This window comes from Amblyomma americanum, chromosome 5, assembly GCF_052857255.1.
Source record: "Amblyomma americanum isolate KBUSLIRL-KWMA chromosome 5, ASM5285725v1, whole genome shotgun sequence".
Taxonomy (NCBI): Eukaryota; Metazoa; Arthropoda; class Arachnida; order Ixodida; family Ixodidae; genus Amblyomma; species Amblyomma americanum.
The window spans coordinates 24,036,051-24,059,242 of NC_135501.1; the positions used below are offsets into that span (position 1 = coordinate 24,036,051).

The 23,192-nt window shown below is 49.6% G+C and overlaps 1 protein-coding gene and 1 pseudogene across 1 annotated transcript in view; one reads left to right on the top strand and one right to left on the bottom strand.

The window, feature by feature from the left end:
- Positions 1-23,192, bottom strand: part of LOC144132333 (E3 ubiquitin-protein ligase UHRF1-like) — an 85,520-nt gene that overhangs the window by 16,932 nt on the left and 45,396 nt on the right. Inside the window, exons 7-11 of the mRNA XM_077664660.1 lie at positions 22,234-22,420; positions 20,812-21,043; positions 15,540-15,644; positions 8,807-8,913; positions 704-866 (exon numbers count right to left, since the gene is read on the bottom strand). Of these exons, the coding sequence (XP_077520786.1) occupies positions 704-866; positions 8,807-8,913; positions 15,540-15,644; positions 20,812-21,043; positions 22,234-22,420 (794 nt within the window). The remainder of the gene's footprint in view (positions 1-703; positions 867-8,806; positions 8,914-15,539; positions 15,645-20,811; positions 21,044-22,233; positions 22,421-23,192) is intronic.
- On the top strand, positions 10,784-13,889 carry LOC144134598 (zinc finger protein 862-like; annotated as a pseudogene).

Sequence of the window (23,192 nt, forward strand, 5' to 3'; positions counted from 1 at the left end):
TACCAGTGGGAGAAGCCGTTCTGTTGCAGTGGACTGCACTCAGTACAGCGCACGTTGGTAGCAAGGATGTCAGTGTCACAGCAATCACCTTTTCCGAAATGTATAAGTCTCCATGCAGTCTGCTGTGGAGCCAATCCTGTGCTAGCATGCTACAACACACATCCTTTGCTCTCCATCACTCTCCACGTGAGGCAAGGAACCCGTGGGAACAAGCAAGCATCTCTGAATGACCCCCAACACCTGCCTCCATCCCGTTCACACCATGGGTCGCAGCATCATCTGAGTCATGGCAGAAGCTGCCACTGTCCTGATATCAACTTCATCACTTGCCCAGCCTCCGATGCTCTTTTCGAGCCACTAAGATTTCCGGGAAGGAAAAGCAAGCCATTAACTCGAGTGGAAAAACAGTGAGGTACAGGAAGTGCCTAGCCAGTCTAACCCACCAAACTTAACCTAACTGAATTCAGAATGGCACCTTCTGCAGTGGCAAAGAGATGGGTGGTTGTGGAAGTGATGCTCACTTGCTGCTATGGTAGGTTGAAAAATTTAACTTCAGGATTCCACTGTGTTTTGCTGGCATCCACTTCAGCCTGAAAAATCGACCTTTCAAGACTCCATTAGGTACAAAATACTCGTAGTGAATACGCTATAAGTTCCCATGAGGTATATGACGATTCCCCAATAAAGCCGGACAGCCACAAACCTTGTAAATTCCGTCGTAGCGGTAGCCGTCTTCCGGGCAGTACTTGGAGTGTTTTCGGCCCTTGAAGCTCCTGATGACTCGCACCGGCTTGCCTTCTTGCCAATTCTTGGCCACAGCACCTTCCTGGCTATTTACCGGTGCTGCACAGTTACGTGCAAGGGACCTACAGGACACCAACAAGGCTCGGCTTAACACATCTCCAAGGACTTGCACTGGACGTTGCAGCAGTCTTGAGGCAAGTGGTCAGGGTTTCCACCAGTGGGCTGTGCAGAACCCAAGTGCCTTTATAAGACTGCTCTGGAGACAGTACATGCAGTGAGCTTTAATGTTCTGCATTTGGAATGCACTTTTTATTACCAATAAAAGGATGTCCACCATTAAGCCGCATGCACCTTCAACATCTTCAAACCACAGATGTCATTTATAGCCCACAAAAACCATTTAACTGCCACTATATCTTTACAACAGTTATGTGCTAGTGGTGACATAATAAAACTTCTGCCGTGATTAGTCCATCAATGCCTTCCATACCATGTGTATTCAAATTGAGCATTTCCACCAACGGTGCAGAACATTCAACCCACTTCTAGCCATTTCTGAATATGTAACAATGTACTGCGTATAGATTGAAAATTAACACTCCAATTGTATGTTTAGTTTTGCTAGCTTCTACTGAATGGGTTTCCTTTTCTTAAACTTTCCTTGAACGCTCTCAGAGTGGTATGACTGCATCAAGCAACTTCCCATTCCGTGCCAAATGCACTAAAAAACGGCACTTATTTTGCGATTCCAGGGCACTGACTGCTGCTTTCTTTAATGAAAACAACAGTAATGGGTCCAATGATGACATCCATTCAGCATTTTCTTGATGTCAATAAGCACGTTAGCCTCAGTCGACAAGAGAAAAGCCTAAGCACAAGTCTCATGGCACAGACAAGCATCAAAACTGCAAGCTCTGTTATGAAAAGTGCAAAGCTCAACATTCCAAGTAAAAATCTTAAGCGGGAATTGAACTACGATTAAAACTGGTTCCAGCTGCAACTAGCTGAGAGACACTGGGTTCCAGTTGGGAGCCAAATGGGACGAATTGGACCCATTTGGGGGACATCTTGGAAGTAAAGTGGTTTCATTTGGAAGCCAAGCAGAAAGCAAAAGCTGTAACAAGCATTTCTTGCAATGCCTGTCAGTGTTTATGAGATTTTATAGCCCTTAGGATTTTAGAGAATTGCACTGTGGCCACAGGAACCAATCTTCTCTGCTGGTCAGAAAGTTTTAAACTGAGACTTCAGCAATTTTCCATACAACTTTACCCCAGCTAATACCATACCAAATGTATATCCTGGAATTTTTCATTCCCAGAATCTATAAATTGATTTTTCTTCCAAATAATCTTATTGGTCACAAAGTTTGTGCCAATTACTTTTTTCCTTAACAATAGACTGGGAATATCCTCATGTTTTCCTTAAGCCCTTGAAAAGAGATCCCGTTAGGTGCTAAAACCAACTGATGTAACTCAAAACTGGGTACTTGTAATGCGAATGCAACAATACAAAAAATGTTAGCCGCTGGAGAACAAATACAGGTGGGGTGCATTGACACATATACGAAATGGCCTTTGCACCAACGAAGTAGAAATCAAGTTCATAAGTAGGTACTAAAGCTCCCTCATCTTAAAGCCTCGTTTCCATTTGTGTTGTTCACATTTCATTTGTCGCTGATACTACACCGTAATGTACAGTGTGGCTACCAGATTTTTGGAAATTTTCCCCAGCTATTTTTGTAATTTGTAATCTATGGCAATAATGGCCCAGTTTGTATTCCATACTGAAATTTACTAAGTGTACGTTGAGAAAAAGAGTTCATTGCTATGTCCTAGAAAAAAAAGAAGCAGGCAATGATGCAAAAACAAAATGTGTTCTTTTCCATACTTGAGGAACTTGTGTCAAGACAGACTGGCTAGGCTAGGACATTTAAGATATCTTGTGAAAAGTATGTAAAAACCCCAGTGTGAGCTCAGGTCGTATATAAATAATAATCGTGCTTACTCTCTTTGTAAAAAAGTGCAAAAAGCAGGTGGTACTGTATTTACATAAATGTAAGTCGAGTTCGTTTATACTTGGACTTTAATAATAGAATGTGATAGCATTATCCTGCGGCCGCCGCTTACCATCAGCCGCTATCGGGTGCCGCGCGCTGGCGTGCCCGTGCGCACATTCCAAAATGAAAATGTATTAAAGGGACACTGAGGAGAACCCTATCAAAATTTTTGTGTTAGCAATATCTGATAGTTCGGCATTTCATGGCTTTGTTGACGCTTGTCCGGGAGAGAGAGATGCATTTATTTCAAAGAAATTTGGATTCGAAGTTCAAAAATTTTTTCCCAACGCTTCGATTCAAACTCGAGAACTCTTATGACGACACGGAGAACTCTTATGACGACACAGAACGGAGACTCCGTGATTTCTGGCGGCTAGCGCTGCGGTCTAGCAGCTGCCGAAATGAAAGCTACCGCCGCCGCACGTTGAAGGCATCTATCGGAGGTGGCCACCGTCGCTTCGTTTACGTTTGCACCGGCGTCTTGCCAGCGTTACGATAGATCCCGTTCCTGCATTTCAGCGACCTCAGCCCCACAGAGTGTGCGATGCTTTTGAGGGAGCACGGTTAGGTTAGGCGCCGGCGGGTGGTTTCCCCCTTCCTCAGAGAGCAGCCGTTGCAAACTAAATATCATAACCCCAGTGCGGGGAGTCGCGAGGGGTGCGTTGCGCCCATCGGAGGCTGGCCGGGGCTTTGGGGCCAATGGATTGTGATTCCTTGAACGGAGCGGTTGCACGGCGCAGCAGGCAGCGTCGAGGTCTCCCACAGTTGCATGGGCCAAGTTATTTATTTATTTTTTGCTACAAAAAACAAATGGGCGCTCGAGGGCGGTCGCGTTTAAAGTCGGCGGCTTGAAACCAAAGCCGGCGCACGACGCTTCAACGGCTTCCGCTTGATCCAACGGGTCCACTGCATCTGGCTCTCTCGCCAACTTGCATGTACCTTCAGATATGCACTGTGAATGGATTAAAATAGCCGAGCTCGAAAAGAACAGCTCTGCCGAACTGCCGCAGCTATTGAATATAACGCGCACCTCGCCGCGGAGCCAAATCAGTCTGGCCGGGCTGGCGGCGGCTGGCGCACTCGGCGCGAAATAGATACATGCTCCAATCTCCCCGCCAATGCGGTCAGAGTGCGCCGAAGCCACCGAACGCGTCAGCGGTCAAGCGCAGTTGGAGTATAGAGGGTCTCGCCTTGACCGACGTGACTTCGCCGTGCAGGGCGCGCGCGCCTCGCGCCTCGTCGCAGCATAAACGCTGCCTTAACAGAGCCTGCGCTTAACCGATTACCAACGTATTCAGCGGCGGCATCCATGGGAGCCACTGAAACCCCCCGCCCACTCACTAAATAAAAGAAAAGAAGTCCAGTGCCGAGGTTCGGAATCGAACCAGGGCCTTCGGCGTTTGAGGCGGAAACGCTACCGTTCCGCTACGACGGCTCAAGTTACAGCCGTCAATAAAGGCGCATCTAGTGAATGCATTCTTCTGATGCAGAAATCTCCGTGCTTTCGCTAGGTATATCCTGGCCTAACAGAGCTAGGCCATCAGCAATTTTTCTGAACTGCCTTGTACCTTGTCTCCCGTCCCTAATAAACGATTTCCGTTAAGTAGTTTGAAGTTGACTGGCACAGCCGGGAATGTTTCGCCAGGCAAGCGTGCGAATACACAAGTGCTGCCTTGTACGATCACCGACCATCGTGCCATCATAGCTTTTCATCGACCGCGACGATCATCTGACAAGCCTTAACAGGCTCCTTCAAAGGTTAACTAGCACTTGACGCGGCACTTGGAGTTCCTCTGCTGTTCGGCGCTTGTAAATCGAAGCGCGTCAAAAACAAAACCACGGGGCACGCAAAGCTCATAGATGCGAAGCGGCATAACAAATCGAAACTCTCCTGGCCCCCTGTGGCGCAGCCAAGCATCCGTTTTCTTTGCTTCCAACATTCAGGTTGTCTTTTGCCTGCATTCCTTGTGTGATAAAAGTGCACTATTGGTTTTAAAACAAAACTTACTTCAATATTGATCGGCGCAACCTACCTTTGTCGGCCTCAGAGATTCGCAAAACCAAGTAGGATGGAAAATTCCTTCAAGGTTTCGTCTCTTGTCCTATGGCGTCACCACGCTTGTACTTGCGAAATTGGCCCGTGGTGACGATGCCTGTATTTTGGTTCTTGCTATTTTCTACCTTACAAGAGCTTCGTTTTCAGTAAGAGCGGCGTTTTTGTGATCAGGAGCTGGTATTCTATCGATACAAGCCAACTTCAATTTCTCCTCAGTGTCCCTTTAATCACTGGACTGCTCGTCCACACTTGCACCATCGTCCTCACTAGTGCTGCTGTCGTTATCGCTGCTGTGGTCCCACAGCACATTGTTCTAACGTTGTCGTGCAACGAAATCCCGCACTTTGCAAACAGCCACATCACGACATCGCATGGAACAGCTGAACATTTTGCCTCGCTGCAGTTGCCGCTCTCTGTATCACCTGTTGCGAATGTCGAACTTGCGGCCCGGCACGCAGTTGTTTGTTTCTTCGGCATAAAGAATGACAGTCAAGATGTAGCCGTGAATGAGCGCCAATCGCTTACCGGACCTGGAGCACAATTGACGACTGACAAAGCACTACATTCAAACTTGGGAAACGTGACCGACAGTAGCAAAACACGTCAAAGCCAAAGAGAAACTAGGCATGAGCGGTGTCGGCTCTTCCATCGGCCACCGACACTCCCCGGCGCCGCTGCCATTCCGTGTGGCGGTGCCACTGTGATTGGAACAGCGGCCCTTCCATCAACTATCAATGCTCCCTTGAGCGCCGAGTATGCAGTTGAAAGTAAAAAAAAAAGAAAGCTTAGAAAATGAATGCATTATCGCGCCGCCACCGCTTGTTAGCAGCCGCAATCTGCAGCCACGTGTGGCGGGGGGGGGGGGGGTGCGCGCCGGTTTGCTGCTTATCGACAGCCACCATCGGCCACCTCGAGCGGGGTGGGGATGCTGGTTCTGCGCGTTGACGTAGCACCCGCTCAAGGCCAACATCAAGAGCGATGAGACGGAGCCATGCAGCAGAAATGTAACCATGTGGTAGCATGCCTGATATCCAGTTTGGCTCGCCTTTATTTATGGTGTCATTATTTGGTTTCGATTGTAAGTGGACCCCCCCTTTGGATTTTCAAATTCTGAAAAATGAGTCGACTTACAATTGTGTAAATACGGCATTTTAAATAGGTCCCATCACTCGTTTCCAACAGACTTCATTTGCAAATTGGTTACTCTGCATAAGTTTGCAGAAACAAGACTTTGAAGAAATGTGAAACTTCAAGGAATAAGAGATTTTATTTGAATAACCAGAGGTTTGAATTGTAAGCAGCACACCTTAACATGATCCTAAACTAAACTAAGAGTCTGCTATTAGCAATTACAGTACCATTAGTCTCAAAATAAGAGTGGGCAAATGAAAAGTGTAGGATGAAGCATGCATTGATTTAGGTGCTTGGGGAACCAAAAAGCGTTGTGGGAACCCAGTTCAAGAAGTCCCAGTAAATGGCAGCCTAAACAAACATGCTCGAATTACACAGCTTTCCAGATCCGAGCTTAAAGTTCCTTTCTTACAGCATCTTTGATCAACTCACACTGGGTTGACCCCGAAACCAGCATGGTGTTCTGCAGTGGTGGCATACAAAGCAGGGACAAGATAGAGGACAAGGTGCACCTGCCAGCTCACAGCTAGTGCCATCTTGTGTACAAAAGCTTTGCGACAGGCAGCGCAGTGGCCAGCTTGAGAGAGAGCCGGTCCAGTGCACAAACAGCGAAGTGCACTGGCTGAGTGTTCCACCGCTTCCAGAATGCAAGTCCCTGTCTGCTGACACCACTGTTCATATTTCATTGCCAGGAAATTGTCAGACATGGTAACATGTCGTCAGGCTCACCAATTCTGCCAAACTCTCATTGTTTGGACTTCTCTCCCTAATTAGAGGCAAAATGCCATAAACGCCTGTGCATTGAAATGTGACCTTAAATTAATGCATGCCTCAAATGTAAGTAAACTAAAAATACACTTGTCTAGAAAGTGCGCGTGTCTGCACACATCCGTCGGGCGGTACTCCAACTGCTGCATTCTTGATCAGTGGTGACGAAGAAGAGCCCTATTTATGCGCAAGTTTTGATTTGTGCTGCAACAGCTGTCTTGAAATAACTATAAGCAGACAGTATGTGTAGAGACTTGTCCCAACATGCAATATCACACACAAAACAAGTATACCTCCACAATGTTTTTCAGTTTCAGACTCTCTCCAGGCAGTTTTCCCTAAGCACTGCGCATTCTTTCCACCTCACATGTATGACCTTGGTGAGAGGCAACTGTGAACCATGCACTTCTGCGGCTTGGATGGCGTGGGAAGGCTAGTGTAGGTCCCTTTTGTCTGCTGCGTCAGATTTGCAGGCCAGGATTGCTCCTTGACACAGAGTCGATTTTCTCAGTGTGCTATATGGCGACGAAAAACCACTTTAGCAGGGTGCGCTTCCGGTCATTGAGGATGGCTGCTGTTCACCAGTGCAGTCGATCCAGAATGAAAATGCGCACCCAGGCGCCCCAGTGCAGGTGATCAAGAATGCTATTGGGAATCTACCACAGTTTCTTGCATGTTGTAAATGCGTTTAATCAACTGGCCAAACTGCATGACTTACAAGAGTGTGTAGCAAGTGGTTCAAAAAGAAACAGAGCTGCTAAGTCAGCCATGGCACAAAGCAACACTGTAAACACCCACAGAATTGCTTGTGTCTGTGAGCCCACTATTCAAGCGTAGTTGGAGTGGCGCTACAATTCCTTACTGTCCAAACGCATCTTTGACAAATTAGAATTGCTACTGCTGGAATGCACTTTTGCCCCTATCAAAAACGTCCTTTTAGGTGCGGCTAGATTGGCCGAAATGCCGGAAGCGGATGCAGCGGCTTATCCACTTGTAGAGTACGGTATTGGCCAATTACCAGGTTTACTAGAATGTAACGCAACTTTTTAAACGATTTTTGTCTCTTAAAGTGTTATAATTTGACTGCCCTAAACTAGTGCCACGGTGCAGCCATTTTGAAGGAACTGCAACTTGGTCTCTGTTTACGCAGTTTTGAGATGTTATGCTGGCAACGTGAGTACCATAAAAGCCAGACCCCAATCCATCCAAAGTTAAAGCACCATTTTGTGTGTCCGTTGCGATCCTGTGCCTGTCGCGTTGTGGCCTTCACATGTGGCGTCATTTGCAGTGCAGTTGTTTCGACTATTACGACTTGTTGCAGTCCACACGGCAGCAACATGACGCTCGTTTTCTCCACCCTGCATCAATCCTTGAGTTGGATTCGTTCCGCAGACACATGGCCCCCGAGGACTCAAAAATCCACCTTACTGTTATTTCAGGAGGGATGACATCTGTGCTGCAGCCACTGGACGCCTGGCTGAATAAACTGTTTACGGACAGAGTGCAGAAATTGAACCGAATGGATCCGGGATGATCAGGCCCAGACGCCTTTGGGAAGAATCAAGGGACTGCACGCATCGCAGATTTCTGCGTGGGTGTCTATCGCTTGGCACAGCCTGCCTCATGACACGGTTGTTAGGTCATTCAAGAAATCCTCCATATCGAATGACCTCGACAGTGAATGTTTTTGAAAAGAGGGCGAGTGTTGGCCACAATGTCCATTAAAAGTAGATACTTTTTTTTGCATCTGTTGGTCTCACGTTAGATTCATGGCTTTATTTTTTCCCACGGGGCTGCATGTAAAGTTGCCGCTTGCGTTACATTACAGTAAATGCAGTAGGTGTCACTGAAATAGACATTTTGGAAAAGAATGCAAGTTGGAGCACGAAGTTCCGATGATAAAAAAAAAACATGCAAAAACCACCAGGTGCCAAACAGCATTCACCATGCAGATGACATGCAAGTTTCAATGCAGCATTCCTTTTCCTAGAGGGCCCCTGAGATCAATTAAGAATAAAAAGAAGCACAAATAAAGACAGCATGCAGCTTACAGATTGTAGCGTGTCAGCTTCTGGTCACAGGACTGCTCAGCTGTGCGCTTGTTTCCTGACAGGTCACGGCCACCGCTTCCAGTATACAGGAACTCCTCACCATCGTCCTGCGGGATCACATAAGCACAGCAGGCAGTGGTACTGAACACTGCAACTATTGTTCTAATTATTCATTGGCTACGGCTGGCTATGTTGAATACGGCTGGCTGCTATTCGAGATTTTCATGATGTAGAGGGAATGCCTCAACTGTCCAAGATGAGCTGCATTTGATTCAGCCCTGGTCCAGTGCACCACCTGCACCGGCTCATGTTGTTCTGCTCTCAAGTCCTCGATTCACACTGTCTCCTGCACCGCCACCCTTGACTGAGCTAGGTGCAGTGGTGGTGCCACTATGGCGCAGGGAACCACAGAACCGGCTAGCAAGGAGGTGCAAAGAAGTTGTGCCCGCACAGACGACTCTGCTGATGTGCTGGGTAGCTTGCCATGTCCGTGTAATGGACATATGGATCTTCCCCAAATTTCTTCTTCCCCAGTGCCTCAACTCGAGCTTGGCTCCTTCCTGCATTATGTTCCAAGCGGATTTTACTCAGTACAGTAAAAGCTCTTTAATTCAAACTCGAAGAGGACCGGAAATTTGTTCGAATTAAGCAAAGTTCGAATTATCAAATGGGCCCTAGGATGTGCGGTCACTGCGCCCCACCGCGCAGGCAGAATCCGAAGCAGTCATATATAGACTCGTTATCGCGATCTAGGTGCTACTACGCTTTTGTGGCGGGCGATCCTGAGAATTAAATTCATGCAGTCTTAATGACAAATGGAATAAATTGATTGGCCAGTTAGAAGCCAGAAACAAGTACTAGAATGCACTCACGTATGCAGCGAGCTTTAGTGCTGAATTATAGGACGCTATTTATGCTCCAAAACATGTTTATTTACGGGGAAGGGTTGTGAAAATGAAAAGTAATCAGTGATGAGCATTTACTTGCGTTTTTTCTGCCGAGACCCCATCAGCATCACCTGCAGCTTGCCTAAGAGCTCAAGCACAACGTCCAAGTTCTTACTGGCAGAGAAGTAGCGTGCTGCAACATTGAGTGCCGATGCTACTTCACGTGCACTTGGCGGTGGCATAGGCTCGTCGCCGCAGTCGGGCTCATCACAGTCGGCTGTGCTCACCGCACGTGAGCCCTGCAACGTCTGCTGGGAGCGTGCAGCCTCAATTATATCGGCGTCACTCAAGGGCTCCAACGCCTCCACACTGCTGTCCATGTAGCTCACGGCACCAACAAAAAGCATGACGGCGATGCCCAAACCACCATATTGCGTAGTGCACACCACGCAGTGTTAGCATTACCGAAAAAAAGTAAATAAATGCGTTACTCGTTATGCACAAAAAAAAAAAGGAACGCGTTACCACCCTACGTTAGCTACAAAAGAAGGTAACGTGTTACCCAAAAAAAAAAAGTATTGCACATTACTTTGCTGCTACTCCATGGCCATAAATTTTAATCATGCGTCTTCGTTGCAAGAACTCACGATAACGATTTTATAAAGCTCATATTTCACATAAAACATCTAGCCCAAGCAACGATTTTACCCGAAATCCTGATTAAACGAGAATACTTTGCACAAATGTGCAGGAGATTAGCAATGTTATAATGGCCTAAATTTGCCTGTAGAGCTGCATGTGATGGATTCAAACCATGTGCCACATGGTGCAGCCGTTTTACGAATGTGACATTAAACACAAAATGACACTTCATCATAAATTCTAACTTCACAAAGAAAACATCGCTGAACTCTTAACAAATTTACAATAATTCTGAAAAATGTGATGTTCCGAAATGCTCGGCACGTTTCCACTTTTTAGACAGTTGTGTGTGTTAATGGTTTGGGAAGGTGAGGTAGGTGAACGCAAGTGTGTGAATGCGTGTTCGTGTACGTGTTTCACGATTTATGGGTACCCTGTCTTCAGTGTTCTCCCCACGGTGGGCGGCAGTGGTTTTGCCGCCCACCTCTCAGTCCGACCGCCCGCGTCTCCAACCACCCGCCCACCTCTCGGGCTTAAATTTTGCTACAGTCGGGACTCGGGGGCCACTTTCTGTTGATGTGGACGCTACGAGCGCGAGGCGCCGGCTTCCACAAGTCCATTCTAGTGGACATACGGTCCCTAGGGACTATAGTGGACACAAGCGCGCTGTTCGTACACGCTCACAAACTAGAGACACAGGCTGTACAGCTGGCGGCACGGGTTGTTGTGACTGGGAGAAGGATGAAAAGGAAATTGCACGGGCTTGCCTACTGGCTCGAGCCGAGCCACCACCGCTGCCGCGTGCAGATAGAGAAGAATTAAAAGATAAGAGGAAAGAGAAAAAAGAAAAGAAAAGACGCGCGTCGCAGCAACAACCGTGCCTGCGCCGAAGCGGACGCTGCTGAAAAAAACAGATAAGCGGCCGAAGCCGCGATCGCTGGTACGTCCGGGTAGGTGACCTTCGAGCGCGCCGATACTGATCGTGCTGCTCACGCTTACGGCGGCTTTCTTTTACTTGATTTCATTATTGTTTATGTTTCTGGACAGCTGCATTTTTCTTTTCGTGCAATATTAGCATTAGCACAGCGCCTATTTGTCTTCCGCATTTACACTTTCAAAACGTTCCATTTTTCACCACAGTGCGGCGCCACTGACCGCTCCGCATTCGGACTTGGCTTTGTGCGTTCTAGCGCTAGCGAGGCGTCCTTAGCCCTTAGCGTTCGCATGTGAACGAAACAAACAAAGTATTTGGAGTTGTGCCGTGCGCTGAAGATGGGTCCGAAGAGAAAAGTTGGACACCCGTCTGTGCTGTCGTTTTTTTCTCCGAAAGTGACCGAAAACGTTATTGGTGGTACCGAAGAACAACATGCACAGCCAATGGCAACCGATGTGGACGTTGTTGAGCCCCCGACATCGGCCACGTCGAAGAGGCAGAAATCAAATACATATAATGATGGCAGTTCAACATCAAGCGTTGAAGCAACATGCAGTGTAACAAATACTGGCGAAGACAGCAAGCACGCATCGGTATTCAACGCATCTTGGATTATTGACCGTCCTTGGCTTTTCTACGACAACATCAGAGGTGGGATGTTTTGCAAGCTGTGCATAAAATATAATAAGAGGCCTTTCGAGAAGCCAGTGTGGAACACAGAGCCTTGCAAAAGGATCCGGCTCGAAAGTGTTTGTAAACACGAAGCGTGCCAGTCGCACCGCGACGCTATAGCCCTTGAAGCACACAGCAAAGTAGCAGTGTCGCCGCTTGAGAAATTGCAGTTGCCGGTCTCTCGCGACGCTATGAAGCACGCATTCGCACCTATGTATTACCTGTGCAAACACCGGATACCGCACACTACGAACTTCGAGCCGCTTCTCGGTCTGCTCTCGCTGCTTGGGCTTGATGTGAAAGCACAGATAACAACCGGAAAGAACGCCACGTACTGCAGCCAGAGGTCTATTCAGGAGATGGTAACCTGCCTTTCGGATGTTATTGAGGACAAAATCCTACACGAACTTCGGCAGAGTGAGCATTATGCACTTATGTTCGACGAAACAACCGACTGCACAACACTGGAGCAGCTTGTCATCCACTGCAGGTACATGTTCAATGGGGAATTAAAAGTGAAATTCTTGGCCATGATTGATGTGCTGCCAGTGCTGGACATCCTCCAACCACATCTTAATGATGAAAGAGCATTAGCTCTCAATGCTACCAACATTGCATGTGCCGTGGAAGGTTTTATGGCCAAGAAGGGCCTACTCTTTGACACCCTTCGCGGAATTGGAACTGACGGTGCACCTGTTATGACAGGAAAGAAGGGTGGAGCTGTGAAGTTGTTAATTGACAAGCAAAAGGCTCTAACAGCACCCCAGAGCTTTCAAGCTGTAGGGATACACTGTGCGGCACACAAGCTCAACCTAGCAGCATGCCAGGCATCCAAAGCAGTTCCATATGTCAACAAGTTTAAAGAACTGTTGCAGCAATTGTACAACTTTTATGCATTCAGCCCAGTTCGAACAGCTGGACTGAGTGCTGTACAAAAAATTCTGGAGCACCAAGGTGGAGGAAAGTTCATTGAGCCATCTACCACCCGATGGCTAGGCGTTGGAGGGTCATGCAAAGCCATCCGCAGTAATTTCTCGGCCATCATAGTCAGCCTGTCCAGGGAGGCAGAAGAACGCAATGACATCAAGGCAGCAGGACTGCTCAAGTTTGTGATGAATGTGAAGTTTGTCAGCACCCTACTGATGATGTGTGAGCTTCTCCCATCCATTGATAGGCTTTCAAAAGCACTTCAGAAGTCGACACTGCACGTGGGCATTGTGCAAGATCTCATCGAATCTTGCATAAAGACCCTGGAAGCACAGGGCAACAGTCGAACAAAGGTGAATGACTTTTGTGTTAGCCATGACATACAGCTGACAGCCACAGAAGAATCGGAGGAATGGCTGCGGACCACCAAAACAACATTTATTAACAAGCTGGTAGAAAATATCAAGGACAGGTTCCAAGACCACCCTATACTGGCAAGTTATTCTACTGTGTTTGCCCGCAGCAACTACGAACAGATGGTGGGTGGCAATGGCATTGAAATTGCCAATGCTCTGGAGAAGCTGTGCCCCACTCTTGGCAAGTCCTATACCCAGGACATGCTTGCAGAGTGGATTGCATTTGCAAACTTCATGCTTGTGTCTGAGCACGTGCAAGATGCCAGCAGAAGACTTCTTGCTTTTTGTGGCACATGAACTGAAAGAGCTGTTCCCACTTATGGCGCACATAGCTGGGTCGTACCTTGTGCTCCCACCACACACAGTAGACTGCGAGAGAGACTTCTCAGCTTTGAAGCTTATTAAGACTCAACTGCGAAATCGCCTGAAAGAGAAGTCGTTGGACTGTCTGATTCGTATCGCATGTGAAGGGCCTGAAGTCAACAGCTACCCATACGATATAGTAGTGGAAAAGTGGGCCAAGATGAAGAATCGGCGGCTGAAGGTGTAATATGCAAAATATGCAGAAATAAATGCCTCTTGCATAGTGCGACTGTGCTTGGACGTCTGCTGTGTTGTCATTATTCTTTATTACACACCCCCCCCCCCCTTCCCCCCCCCCACCGGCAGCGCGAGCTTGTTTAAACCAAGTAAGAAGCGACTCTTCGAGGTTTCCATACTTGGCGCCACGAGCCTGCTTAGCTTTCGGGCCGAAGAGCGCGGCATTCCCTTGTATCTCGGCACGCTTCGAGACGATGCTGTTAAGCATCGAGGGTGGCAGACCGAGATCCTTGGCGATGTCTACTCTTTTCCGCGCTGGCTGCCTGTCGACTGTGTTGAGAACATCCAGCTTTTCCACGAGGGAAAGCGCCTTGCGCTTGCGTGATGCCATCAAAGGACGACAAATCGCTCGCGGTGTTAGCGAGGCCCGACGAAGTGTAGGCAGCGTAGGTGTTGACGGGAGGACACGGACGACTGGGATGGGTTGAACCGCACAAACAAGAAAGACTGGATTAGCGAGGCCCGACGAGGTGTAGGCAGCGTAGCTGTTGATGGAAGGACACGGACGACTCGGATGGGTTGAACCGCACAAACAAGAAATACTGGATTGCTGCGGGCCCGCGGGTTTTGCTCGCTTCGGCTCACGAGGCATTGGCCATCTAGTGGCAATCTCTCCAACTCGCGTGCGGCTTTTTATGGCCTCCGAGATTACCCACGCGCGTGCAAGAGGGTAATCTCGGAGGCCATGATCTTGCAGCCAATTCCGTAGCCAAGCCTGGCCAAGACTCGTCAAAATGGTGGTTGGCGCGCGTTGCCCGGCCGGGTTCGGGGTGCCAGGTTGTGACGTATCACGCGGGAACGTTTTCACAGCTACAACGTAACAGCGGGGCACCCAATACATGGGATCCTATGGGAGCTATGCCGGGACCGAACGAAAACGACGTAACAGCCAGGAAAACGCAGCAGTGAGGAACGTAACAGTGGGGTTCTACTGTAGAGGGCAAGGGAGACAAATGGAATAAAAATATCTAGTAACATGACGGCTCATGTTACTGAAAAATGTTAACGTAAGTATGCTACCTGTTACAGTTCCCAAGTGGTAACGAGTACGTTACTAAGTTACCTAAAAAGTAACGCGTTACCAGTAACGCCATTACTTGTAACGCGTTACCGCCACCACTTACACCACGTGATCGCGACCCAGTGACCGCAGCACAAGGAAAACGTGGAACGGCTTGCGCTGCAGCATCGGCGGCGTGGGCAAATGCTCCGGCAACGAAAACCTGCTTCGGCATGCACCACAGCGCGGGCTCCGCCAGCCTCGTGTGCTCGGCTTATTTTCTTTTCCATTGTGTTACGTCTCTAATAAATTTGCAGCGCGTTGTAGTCACTATGGGTCTACTTCTATCTACGAGGAGCGGTGTCAGCCAGGGGCTCCTATTTCGAATTAACCGTAGTGGATGCACACTTGTTTGAATTATCAGGAGTTTTCTCCCAGAAATACACAGGGCTGTGCAGGGACCTGGGCGTCAGTTCGAATTAACCGAGTTCGAATTAATGAGCTTTTACTGTATTGGCGCCACCTGGGTTTTTGCTCAGATCGTAGGGTACAGAGCTAGTGGGTCTGGGGTGTTGGAGGGTACCCGGTTTTTCAAGGTGCACGAGGGGGGCCTTAGTGCTAATGCAAAAAAATAAAAATAAATGAGGAACCACACCTGGTCATCTTCATAGCCCCCTGAGAGCACAATGGAGTAGGCCCCGTCTGACTCCCTCCCATGGATGCCCCCGACGGGCGGCCGATGGCAGCCAGACTCCGAGACCTGCACACAGGGACAGCAGGGCACTGAGAGACGAGTAAACATGAAAACTTTTTTTTTTATTTTGCAGTAGACACCAGCGTAAATGACTGAAGTCTGCAGTCACTGCTGTTGTTTACGACCCATGCATAGCATCTGAGGTGTATTTAAAATTCTGCTTTCAGAGGTAAGCAATTAAACCTCATTACAGCGAACAGGCAAAAAAATCATAAAGCAGTTCAATACAGCCAGATTTCGTAACATAAGATCTCATCAGAAACACATGCAACAGCAGTGCAATTTATTCAGTCACGAGACGGCGACTCAGGCAGTCATTGCTAAAGAGCAGGGAGACTAAAAATTTTTTGGAAACAAGTGACTGGCCTATCCTTGTATGGCTGGTGCTTTGTGGTGAGCTGATACAAAAGCCTGGCTGGATTCATGGCGCTACTGGCAAAAGCTTCGCAGCAAATAATGCATTGGACTTCCCCTGCTTTCTGTAAAGCCAACACTGAAAGTACCGTAAAAATCGTAATAAAGGTCGAACTTGGTTTTAAAAAAGCACGGCAAAAAGTCAACTCCTGACTTATATACCGGTTAATGGTGGAAACACTATGGGAGGCTTGCAACAATGTGCGACTGAAGTCAACAGCCACCATCACTATCACCACCATCAGCAGCCAATATAATATTGCGTTTTTGTTGAGCTCCTCTGGTTCAATGCTGCTGTTTCCCCTTTTCTCTCAAAATACCGTAAAAAACCCGCCTATAATACGAGCTTCCTAAATTTCTGCCTCGTACTATTTGTGGATCCCAACAAAAACGGTCAAAGTTGCTAAAAGTTTTCGTTTCGTTATTGCGGCGCGTGGCGATGGCTTGGCTTCGTTACGGTTGACAAACGACGTCGCGATATAGCTTCTTTGTTGTTCATCCGTTGGGTGAGCCGGGGGGTTGTGGTGTGCCGTGTGCCTGTTGACAACACACGTGCTCGCATGTAAGCCACGCTTCGTGAAGTGGATGCTTTTTGAGGAGCAAGACGTGAGGGTCTTGAGAAAACAGTACTCGGCTGCTTTCAAGCGAAAAGTGATTTTAGCTGCGGAGAACATCGCCAGCAGTGCAGCCGGGAGGCAGTTTAGTGTCGTCGAAGGAAGCATACGCGGATGGCGACGAAAGAAAGAAGCCCTTATCACGTGCAGCGGAACGCGCCGAAGCTTTCGTGGCCCGAAGAATGCCATATTCCCAGAAATTGAACTTGGCCTGACAGAGTTCGTACGGCAACAGCGAGCCACGCATTTAGCTGTGAGCATGGAGCTTATGCAGGCAAAAGCTAGAGAGCTTGCAAAAGAAAAAGGGATACCGTGCCTTGCCTTCAAAGCGAGCACGCACTGGATCCATCACCACATGCGCCGTGCTGGCTTATCCCTACGCTGGCGGACCTCGATTTCACAGAAGCTGCCTGAACCGTTTGAAGAGCTGCTTGCGAGTTTCCAGCGCCATATTATTTCTTCTTTCTGCTGGGCCAAATAGGCCTGTGGCGATGCACTCTGCGCACATTTTTGCGTAGCCTGCACGTTGTTACCATGCGGCGCAGCGTAACATGGCCACGTGAGGCACGCGCCACCAACGGCGGCTGCAAAAACAGGCTGCCCGGCTGGGAAGAGCGGCTGTTTTCCTTCCGCTACCGGACGAGCGTAGCGTGGGCACACTCGTCTGCTGCTGTCGCTAATAAACAGTTATGTTTTATGTTGGGATTCGTCCCTCGACAGAACGGCATCCCACATCTGGTGACCCGAACAGCGAACAATAACGCATCACCGTCCTTCAGCGTCCAATGACTCCCAACTTCTGGCGGCCCGGACCCCGGCATCCTCCCACATTTGGTGACCCGTCAAGCTGAACCGTTTCCCTTAGCTGCGTTTCGTGATGGCTTACTGGAAGCACGCAGGCCATGACCCGCCGCTTCCGGCGTTCCAGCCTCAAGGCATCGGCGGGTGGTTTGCTCAGTTCGAGGCTGTGATGTACCTGAAAGGCATCATCATCCAGCCGTTCAAACACGCAGACCTCTGCGATATCCTCCCGCCCGACCTGCTGCGCCGGATCGCCTGCCCTGCCTTGGGCCCGGCCGTATGACGAGCTGCAGACCAGTCGTTGCCGCAGCCAGCAGCTGGTCCTCCCTCGCTCTTGCCCACGCACCCTTTGCCGGAACCCTGCCCACCTCGGCAACTCCTGGCCGCCTCCCCGCCACTCCTGCCTATCAACGACGCTGAACCGGTGCCTGCGCCTGTCCTCCTGCCGCCCCGTGGCATCCCGACAGCCCTCCAGGCGGCCTCGGCGCTCCCGGAGCCCTGGGCCCTCCTGGCAGCCTCGACACACCCAGCGCCCCCAGCCATCCTCGCAGTCTCGGCCCTCCCGGCGCCCTCGGCTCTCCCGGTCCCCGCGGCCCCCTCGGCGGCCTCGGCTCTCCCGGTGCCCACGGCCCCCTCGGTGGCCTCGGCTCTCCCGGTGCCCACGGCCCCTCGACAGCCCCAGCCCTCTCAACAGCCCCGGCCCTCTCAACAGCCCCGGCCCTCCCTGCGCCCCCGGCCCTTCCAGCGGCCCAGACCCTTCCAGCGGCCCAGACCCTTCCAGCGGCCCAGACCCTTCCAGCAGCCCAGACCCTTCCAGCGGCCCAGGCCCTCCCGGCAGCTCTGCCACTCCACATCCCTTGCTGCACCCCGAAACCTCGGCAGCAGCGCCACAGCCAGAGTCGCCCGCCTGAGCCGCGTCCTCGGACCCCGGACGGCCTGCACGGTTCTTGACACATCCGATTTTTACAAGCCCTGAGGGTTCTTCACTCCGTGGGGGGGTGATGTGGCAACGCACTCTGCGCACATCTTTGCGCAGCCTCCACCTTGTTATCATCCGGCCCAGCGTAACACGGTCACGCGCTGGACCGCGTTACCGATAAAGCACAGCGCCACCGCTGCGTCACCCGAGGCATGCATCACCAATGGCGGCTACAAAAACAGGCTGCCCGGCTGGGAAGAACGGCTGTTTTCCTTCCGCTACCCGGACGAGCGTAGCGTGGGTATGCTCGTCTGCTGCCGTCGCTAATAAACAGTTGTTATGTTTTATGTTGGGATTCGTCCTTCTACAAAATGGCATCCCACAGGCCCAACAGAACTTTTGGCCAAATAGAACTTTCTGTTGGGCCAAATAGGCAATGCCGATCAGACGCCGGTTTACCTAGACATGCCATCACCCCTCACCATGTACGAGAAGGGGTCTAAACATGTTAGCGTCCGGTTCACTGGAAACGAGAAGATGCGAGTTACAATCATGTTAACGTGCATGGCAGATGGCTTCAAGCTCCCCCCTTACGTGATCTTCAAGAGGAAAACAATGCCGAAAGGTGAAGAGCTGCCGTAAAATGTCATTGTGAGACGTCATGAGAAAGGGTGGATGAATGAGGATCTAGTCTTGGACTGGGTAAAGTCCGTGTGGTGTAGGCGACGTGGGGCACTGTTGTCTCTGCCGCCTATCCTTGTGCTGGATGCGTTTTGTTGCCATTTGGCTGACTCAGTAAAGAGGCTGCAATGCGACTGCGGCACTGAACTCCTGATTCTGGGTGGGATGACGTCACAACTACAGCCCCTTTATGCTTGTGTAAACAAACCATTCTAGGACGCAGTCAAGCAGTGCTACGCAGAGTGGATGCGCTCAGGTGAGCCTGCACTGACGCCAACCGGGCGGCCGAAGTGGGCTTTGCCAGCCATGCTGTGCAAATGGATCGTGGACGCGTGGGCAGCCATGCCAGAGGATCTTGTGCGTCATTCTTTTAAGAAGTGCGACACTTCAAACGCCTTCGATGGCACGGAAGATGAGTACATTTGCGATGATTTGTCGGACAAAGAAAGCGCTGCTGAAGATGAAAGTGATTGCAGTGCGGGATGCGATTTGAATAAATGTCTTCTCTGAGCTTTTGTCACTCGTATTATACATCATCCGCATGAAAGCTGTTGAGATTGCATGTGCCTCTAGACACATGGGGTTACAATTAAAAGGCCCCTCATCGTGGGTGCAGCAATTTATGAAGCAAAAGGGCTTTGCTCTACAGCGGCGTACTTCCATGCGGCAGGCTCTCCGCAGAGTTTGAGAACAAGCTGCCTGACTTTCAGTGATATGTGATCTAGCGATATGTGATCTAGCTGCGTTACTAACGCAAGGAAACTAAGAAAGCCCCCAAAGATCTCAAGGGCTCCACGAAGCCCAGCTTAAAGGGACTACGCAATGAATAAAAATGTCGCTTGTAAATGTTTTCAATGCTTAGAAATGATGCTAAGAAGCATTCACATAATGCATGAGTCTTCGGAACTGAGCCGGCAATTTATTACGAATTTTTAAAAACCGTGTTTTTTAAAATTTGCGGGGCGATTGGTGTGCTTGTAGTGACAGATTTTGGTACTAAAATCATGAAAAAAGACGTCACTGTACCCATGACGTCGCCAGGCCACCACACGCTCTCATTCGCTGGAGCCACGGCAGCCACGACATCACGGGCACACTTCCGGTAGCCGTGAGAATCGTCTGCTCATGCCGCCGCGCGACCCTCTCGGGCAAGCGCGAGCCAGGGCATTGCCTTCGCGCATATGGTTTCCATTTTCCTCTGCTGCCTCCTTCTGTCGGGAGTTCCGGAGCCACTCGCAGTGGCTCGCCGAGTCGCTGCTGCCGTCACTGGCGTTCAGCTGGCACGGCGTAAACGCATAGGGCTCGATGCCCATCGCAGCCGTAGGAGTGAGCAGTCGCGCCTCGAGATCCGGGTCCATTACTGCTAACTACATCAGACGACAAGCAAAGAAACCTGACGCGCGCTGCAGTCACCCCGCCGACGCTGCTGCTGGGGTGCTAGGAGCGACCACCGGAAGTTGCAAAAGGAACGTCAGCGGATGACGTATTCATGGGTGGGGCCCAGTCCCAGGGCTGTTTTCTTTATTTTTGTCTGGTGCCCCGCGTGTACGAGTTGAGGGGGGAGAGGAAAAGCGTAATTTTTAATCGTCTATATCATCGGTGTTATTGATGCTAGCTTAAAAATTCTTGAGTTGAAGTGACGAGTGGTGAAATGCCTATCTCCCATCTGCTTTACGTAATCTTAATTTATTGCATAGTCCCTTTAAGAACCCCTGGGTAAGAATGCCCCGTGGGGCCCACCCACCTGTAGGCGGAACTTCCAGAGGGAGCCGACAGGCACGTTGGGCAGTGGCCCAAAGTGGTGGGCCGGCACAAGGGTGCATTCGCGGGTGCGCCCCATGCAGGCCATGCCGCGGCCCCAGTCACGTTGGTTCTTGTTCACCACCGATGGCAGCCGCGACTTGCGACGAGACTCCTTCAGTGCTTCCCCAGGCTGCACCACCTCTGACGGGTCGTGCTTGCAGTCGGGGCAGAACCTGCCCAAGCCAAGAACTATTACAAAAGGCAACTAAAGGAAGCTAGAAAGAGAAGAAATATGTGTGAAAGATAACAGAAAAAAATGTCAACATGTAAGAAACCATCTCTACTGGAGGCAAATTATGTCTAGAGGAAGATGTGATTGCTTTGTGCTTTGGCCCTTAAGCTAGGAGTCTGCCAATATTCAAAACTTCAAACAGTGTGCAAATAGTGTTTATTGCGTTTGATTCGATTCACATCACACTTTCACTACTCGTTAAGTTCCTCGTTAAGCTATACACACGGCAAAACATCATGCCATTTCTAAGTGGGAGTATTTTGCGCTTTAGTTATTTCTCCATAGAATTGACAGGTAGCATGCGGCAAGAGTCCACACATGGTAATGCTAGGACTTGCATAAAATCAATGCGCTGATGGTCATCGAGAGGTGCTATGGCAAAACTTGCAGGTCAAAAAATGAAGATTATCACTATGCATCACATTACTGCACCTCGCCATAACACAGTCAACAAGTGGCTGTGAACCTGACTGGCAGCAATCCTCTTGTTTTAGATCTCTATAATAAGTGACGTTGTGGCAGGCAGAGAAATGTGCCGCTTGAAAGTCTATGTCTATATCGTCCACGAGAACACAGGATGTTAAAAGTGGCATCTGTGGGGTGCACAGGCATTTCCCGTAACGAAGGCATTGTTACTGAATTGATGTGAAAACGCAAAGCTGGCTCTAGAGGTAACATTGCAAAGAGAGAAACCTGGTGCCGCTCTGCCAAAGCCATAAAATGCTGCTTAGGCGCTCCACGTTCCGTATGTAATGTCAGCGTATTTAGCACTGGCAGGGAATAGCAAAGCGATGGGTGTCGCTCTGAGCAGTGTTACTGAAAAAACTTAAGATGGTAGGTGTGTCAAGGACTGGAAAGGCAGTGTACTGAAGTGCGAAACAAAAAGTTATTCAAAGCATCATAAGCACAGCGGAGGCAGGTGGGAATCAGCTGGAGCTAGAGAGCATTTTGAATAAATTGCAATTGTGCTTTTGCGATTATCCGACAGTTTTTGACATTTGGTTTCTGGCCATGGACAACACACTGTTGACAGAGCTGTTCAATCTGCGAATAAAGCCTTTTAGCAATGACTACTCGTCCTTGCTGCAAGCTTCCCAGGCCACAGATGAAAGGCAGACCACACCCACGCACCAGTGCTCTTCCTCAGGCAGGGCCTCCAGGGGTGGATCCAGGCAGGCCAGGTGGAAGGCCCGGTCACACTCGTCACACAGCAGCTGCCGGTCAGGATCTTTCTTGCTGCCGCAGCGGCAGCACGAGCAGTGGCGGCAACGGCGCTCCGGCCGGTCATTGCAGTGCGTGCAGTCGGGCTGCTGCCGGCCTGTGGTACCACGACAATAAGGAACATGTGCCAACAAAGCCACATGCAAAGAATTTTTAAGGTCACTCAAATGGCTTCTTACCCGGTCGATGCAAAACATATTGATACAGCCTAAATACATTTGAGACAGGGTTTAAGAGCACATGTGATCTGAATACTCTTAGGTTCAGTATTGTAGTTATGTTCCATTCCATCGTTGAAAACACTGTCATCTCAGTTTATGAAGCAGCCAGGCCTCTGCGCTAACCATGATGAAAAAAGAAGCACTTGAGATGATGAATAAGTAAGACGAAAATTGCAGGGGACACTTACCGTACAAATGCATGCAAGGGCCCCACTTTTTCTCCAGATTCAAGGGCGAATTTTCGAGGTGTGGCCCATGTATGGGATGTACGAAAAATAAAAAAATTACAGTGAGAACACACCAATCAGGGAATGAGTGGCATTTATCCTACGTTCAGTCGTCACTCGCGGAGTATTCAGACTCCGAGCTGGTGCTGTGCTCTGGTGCATGCTCATCCCACAAGAAGCCATGCAGCATGTCCACTGTCAACACATAGCCGTTGTTCCATGCTTCCATCACATAGCAGAGCAGCTCTTCTTCCAGTTCGGGAAACTTGCACGGCTTGCCTCGGAAAGCACGCTTTTCGCAGGTTGTGTCCCTCAATGGTTGCACCATCGTCGGACGCAGTTCTCGGCCGCGTCGAATTTCCTGCCCGCCACATGCTTGCCGTGTTTGAGAGCCAAATCCCAGCCGTGTATAGATAGATAT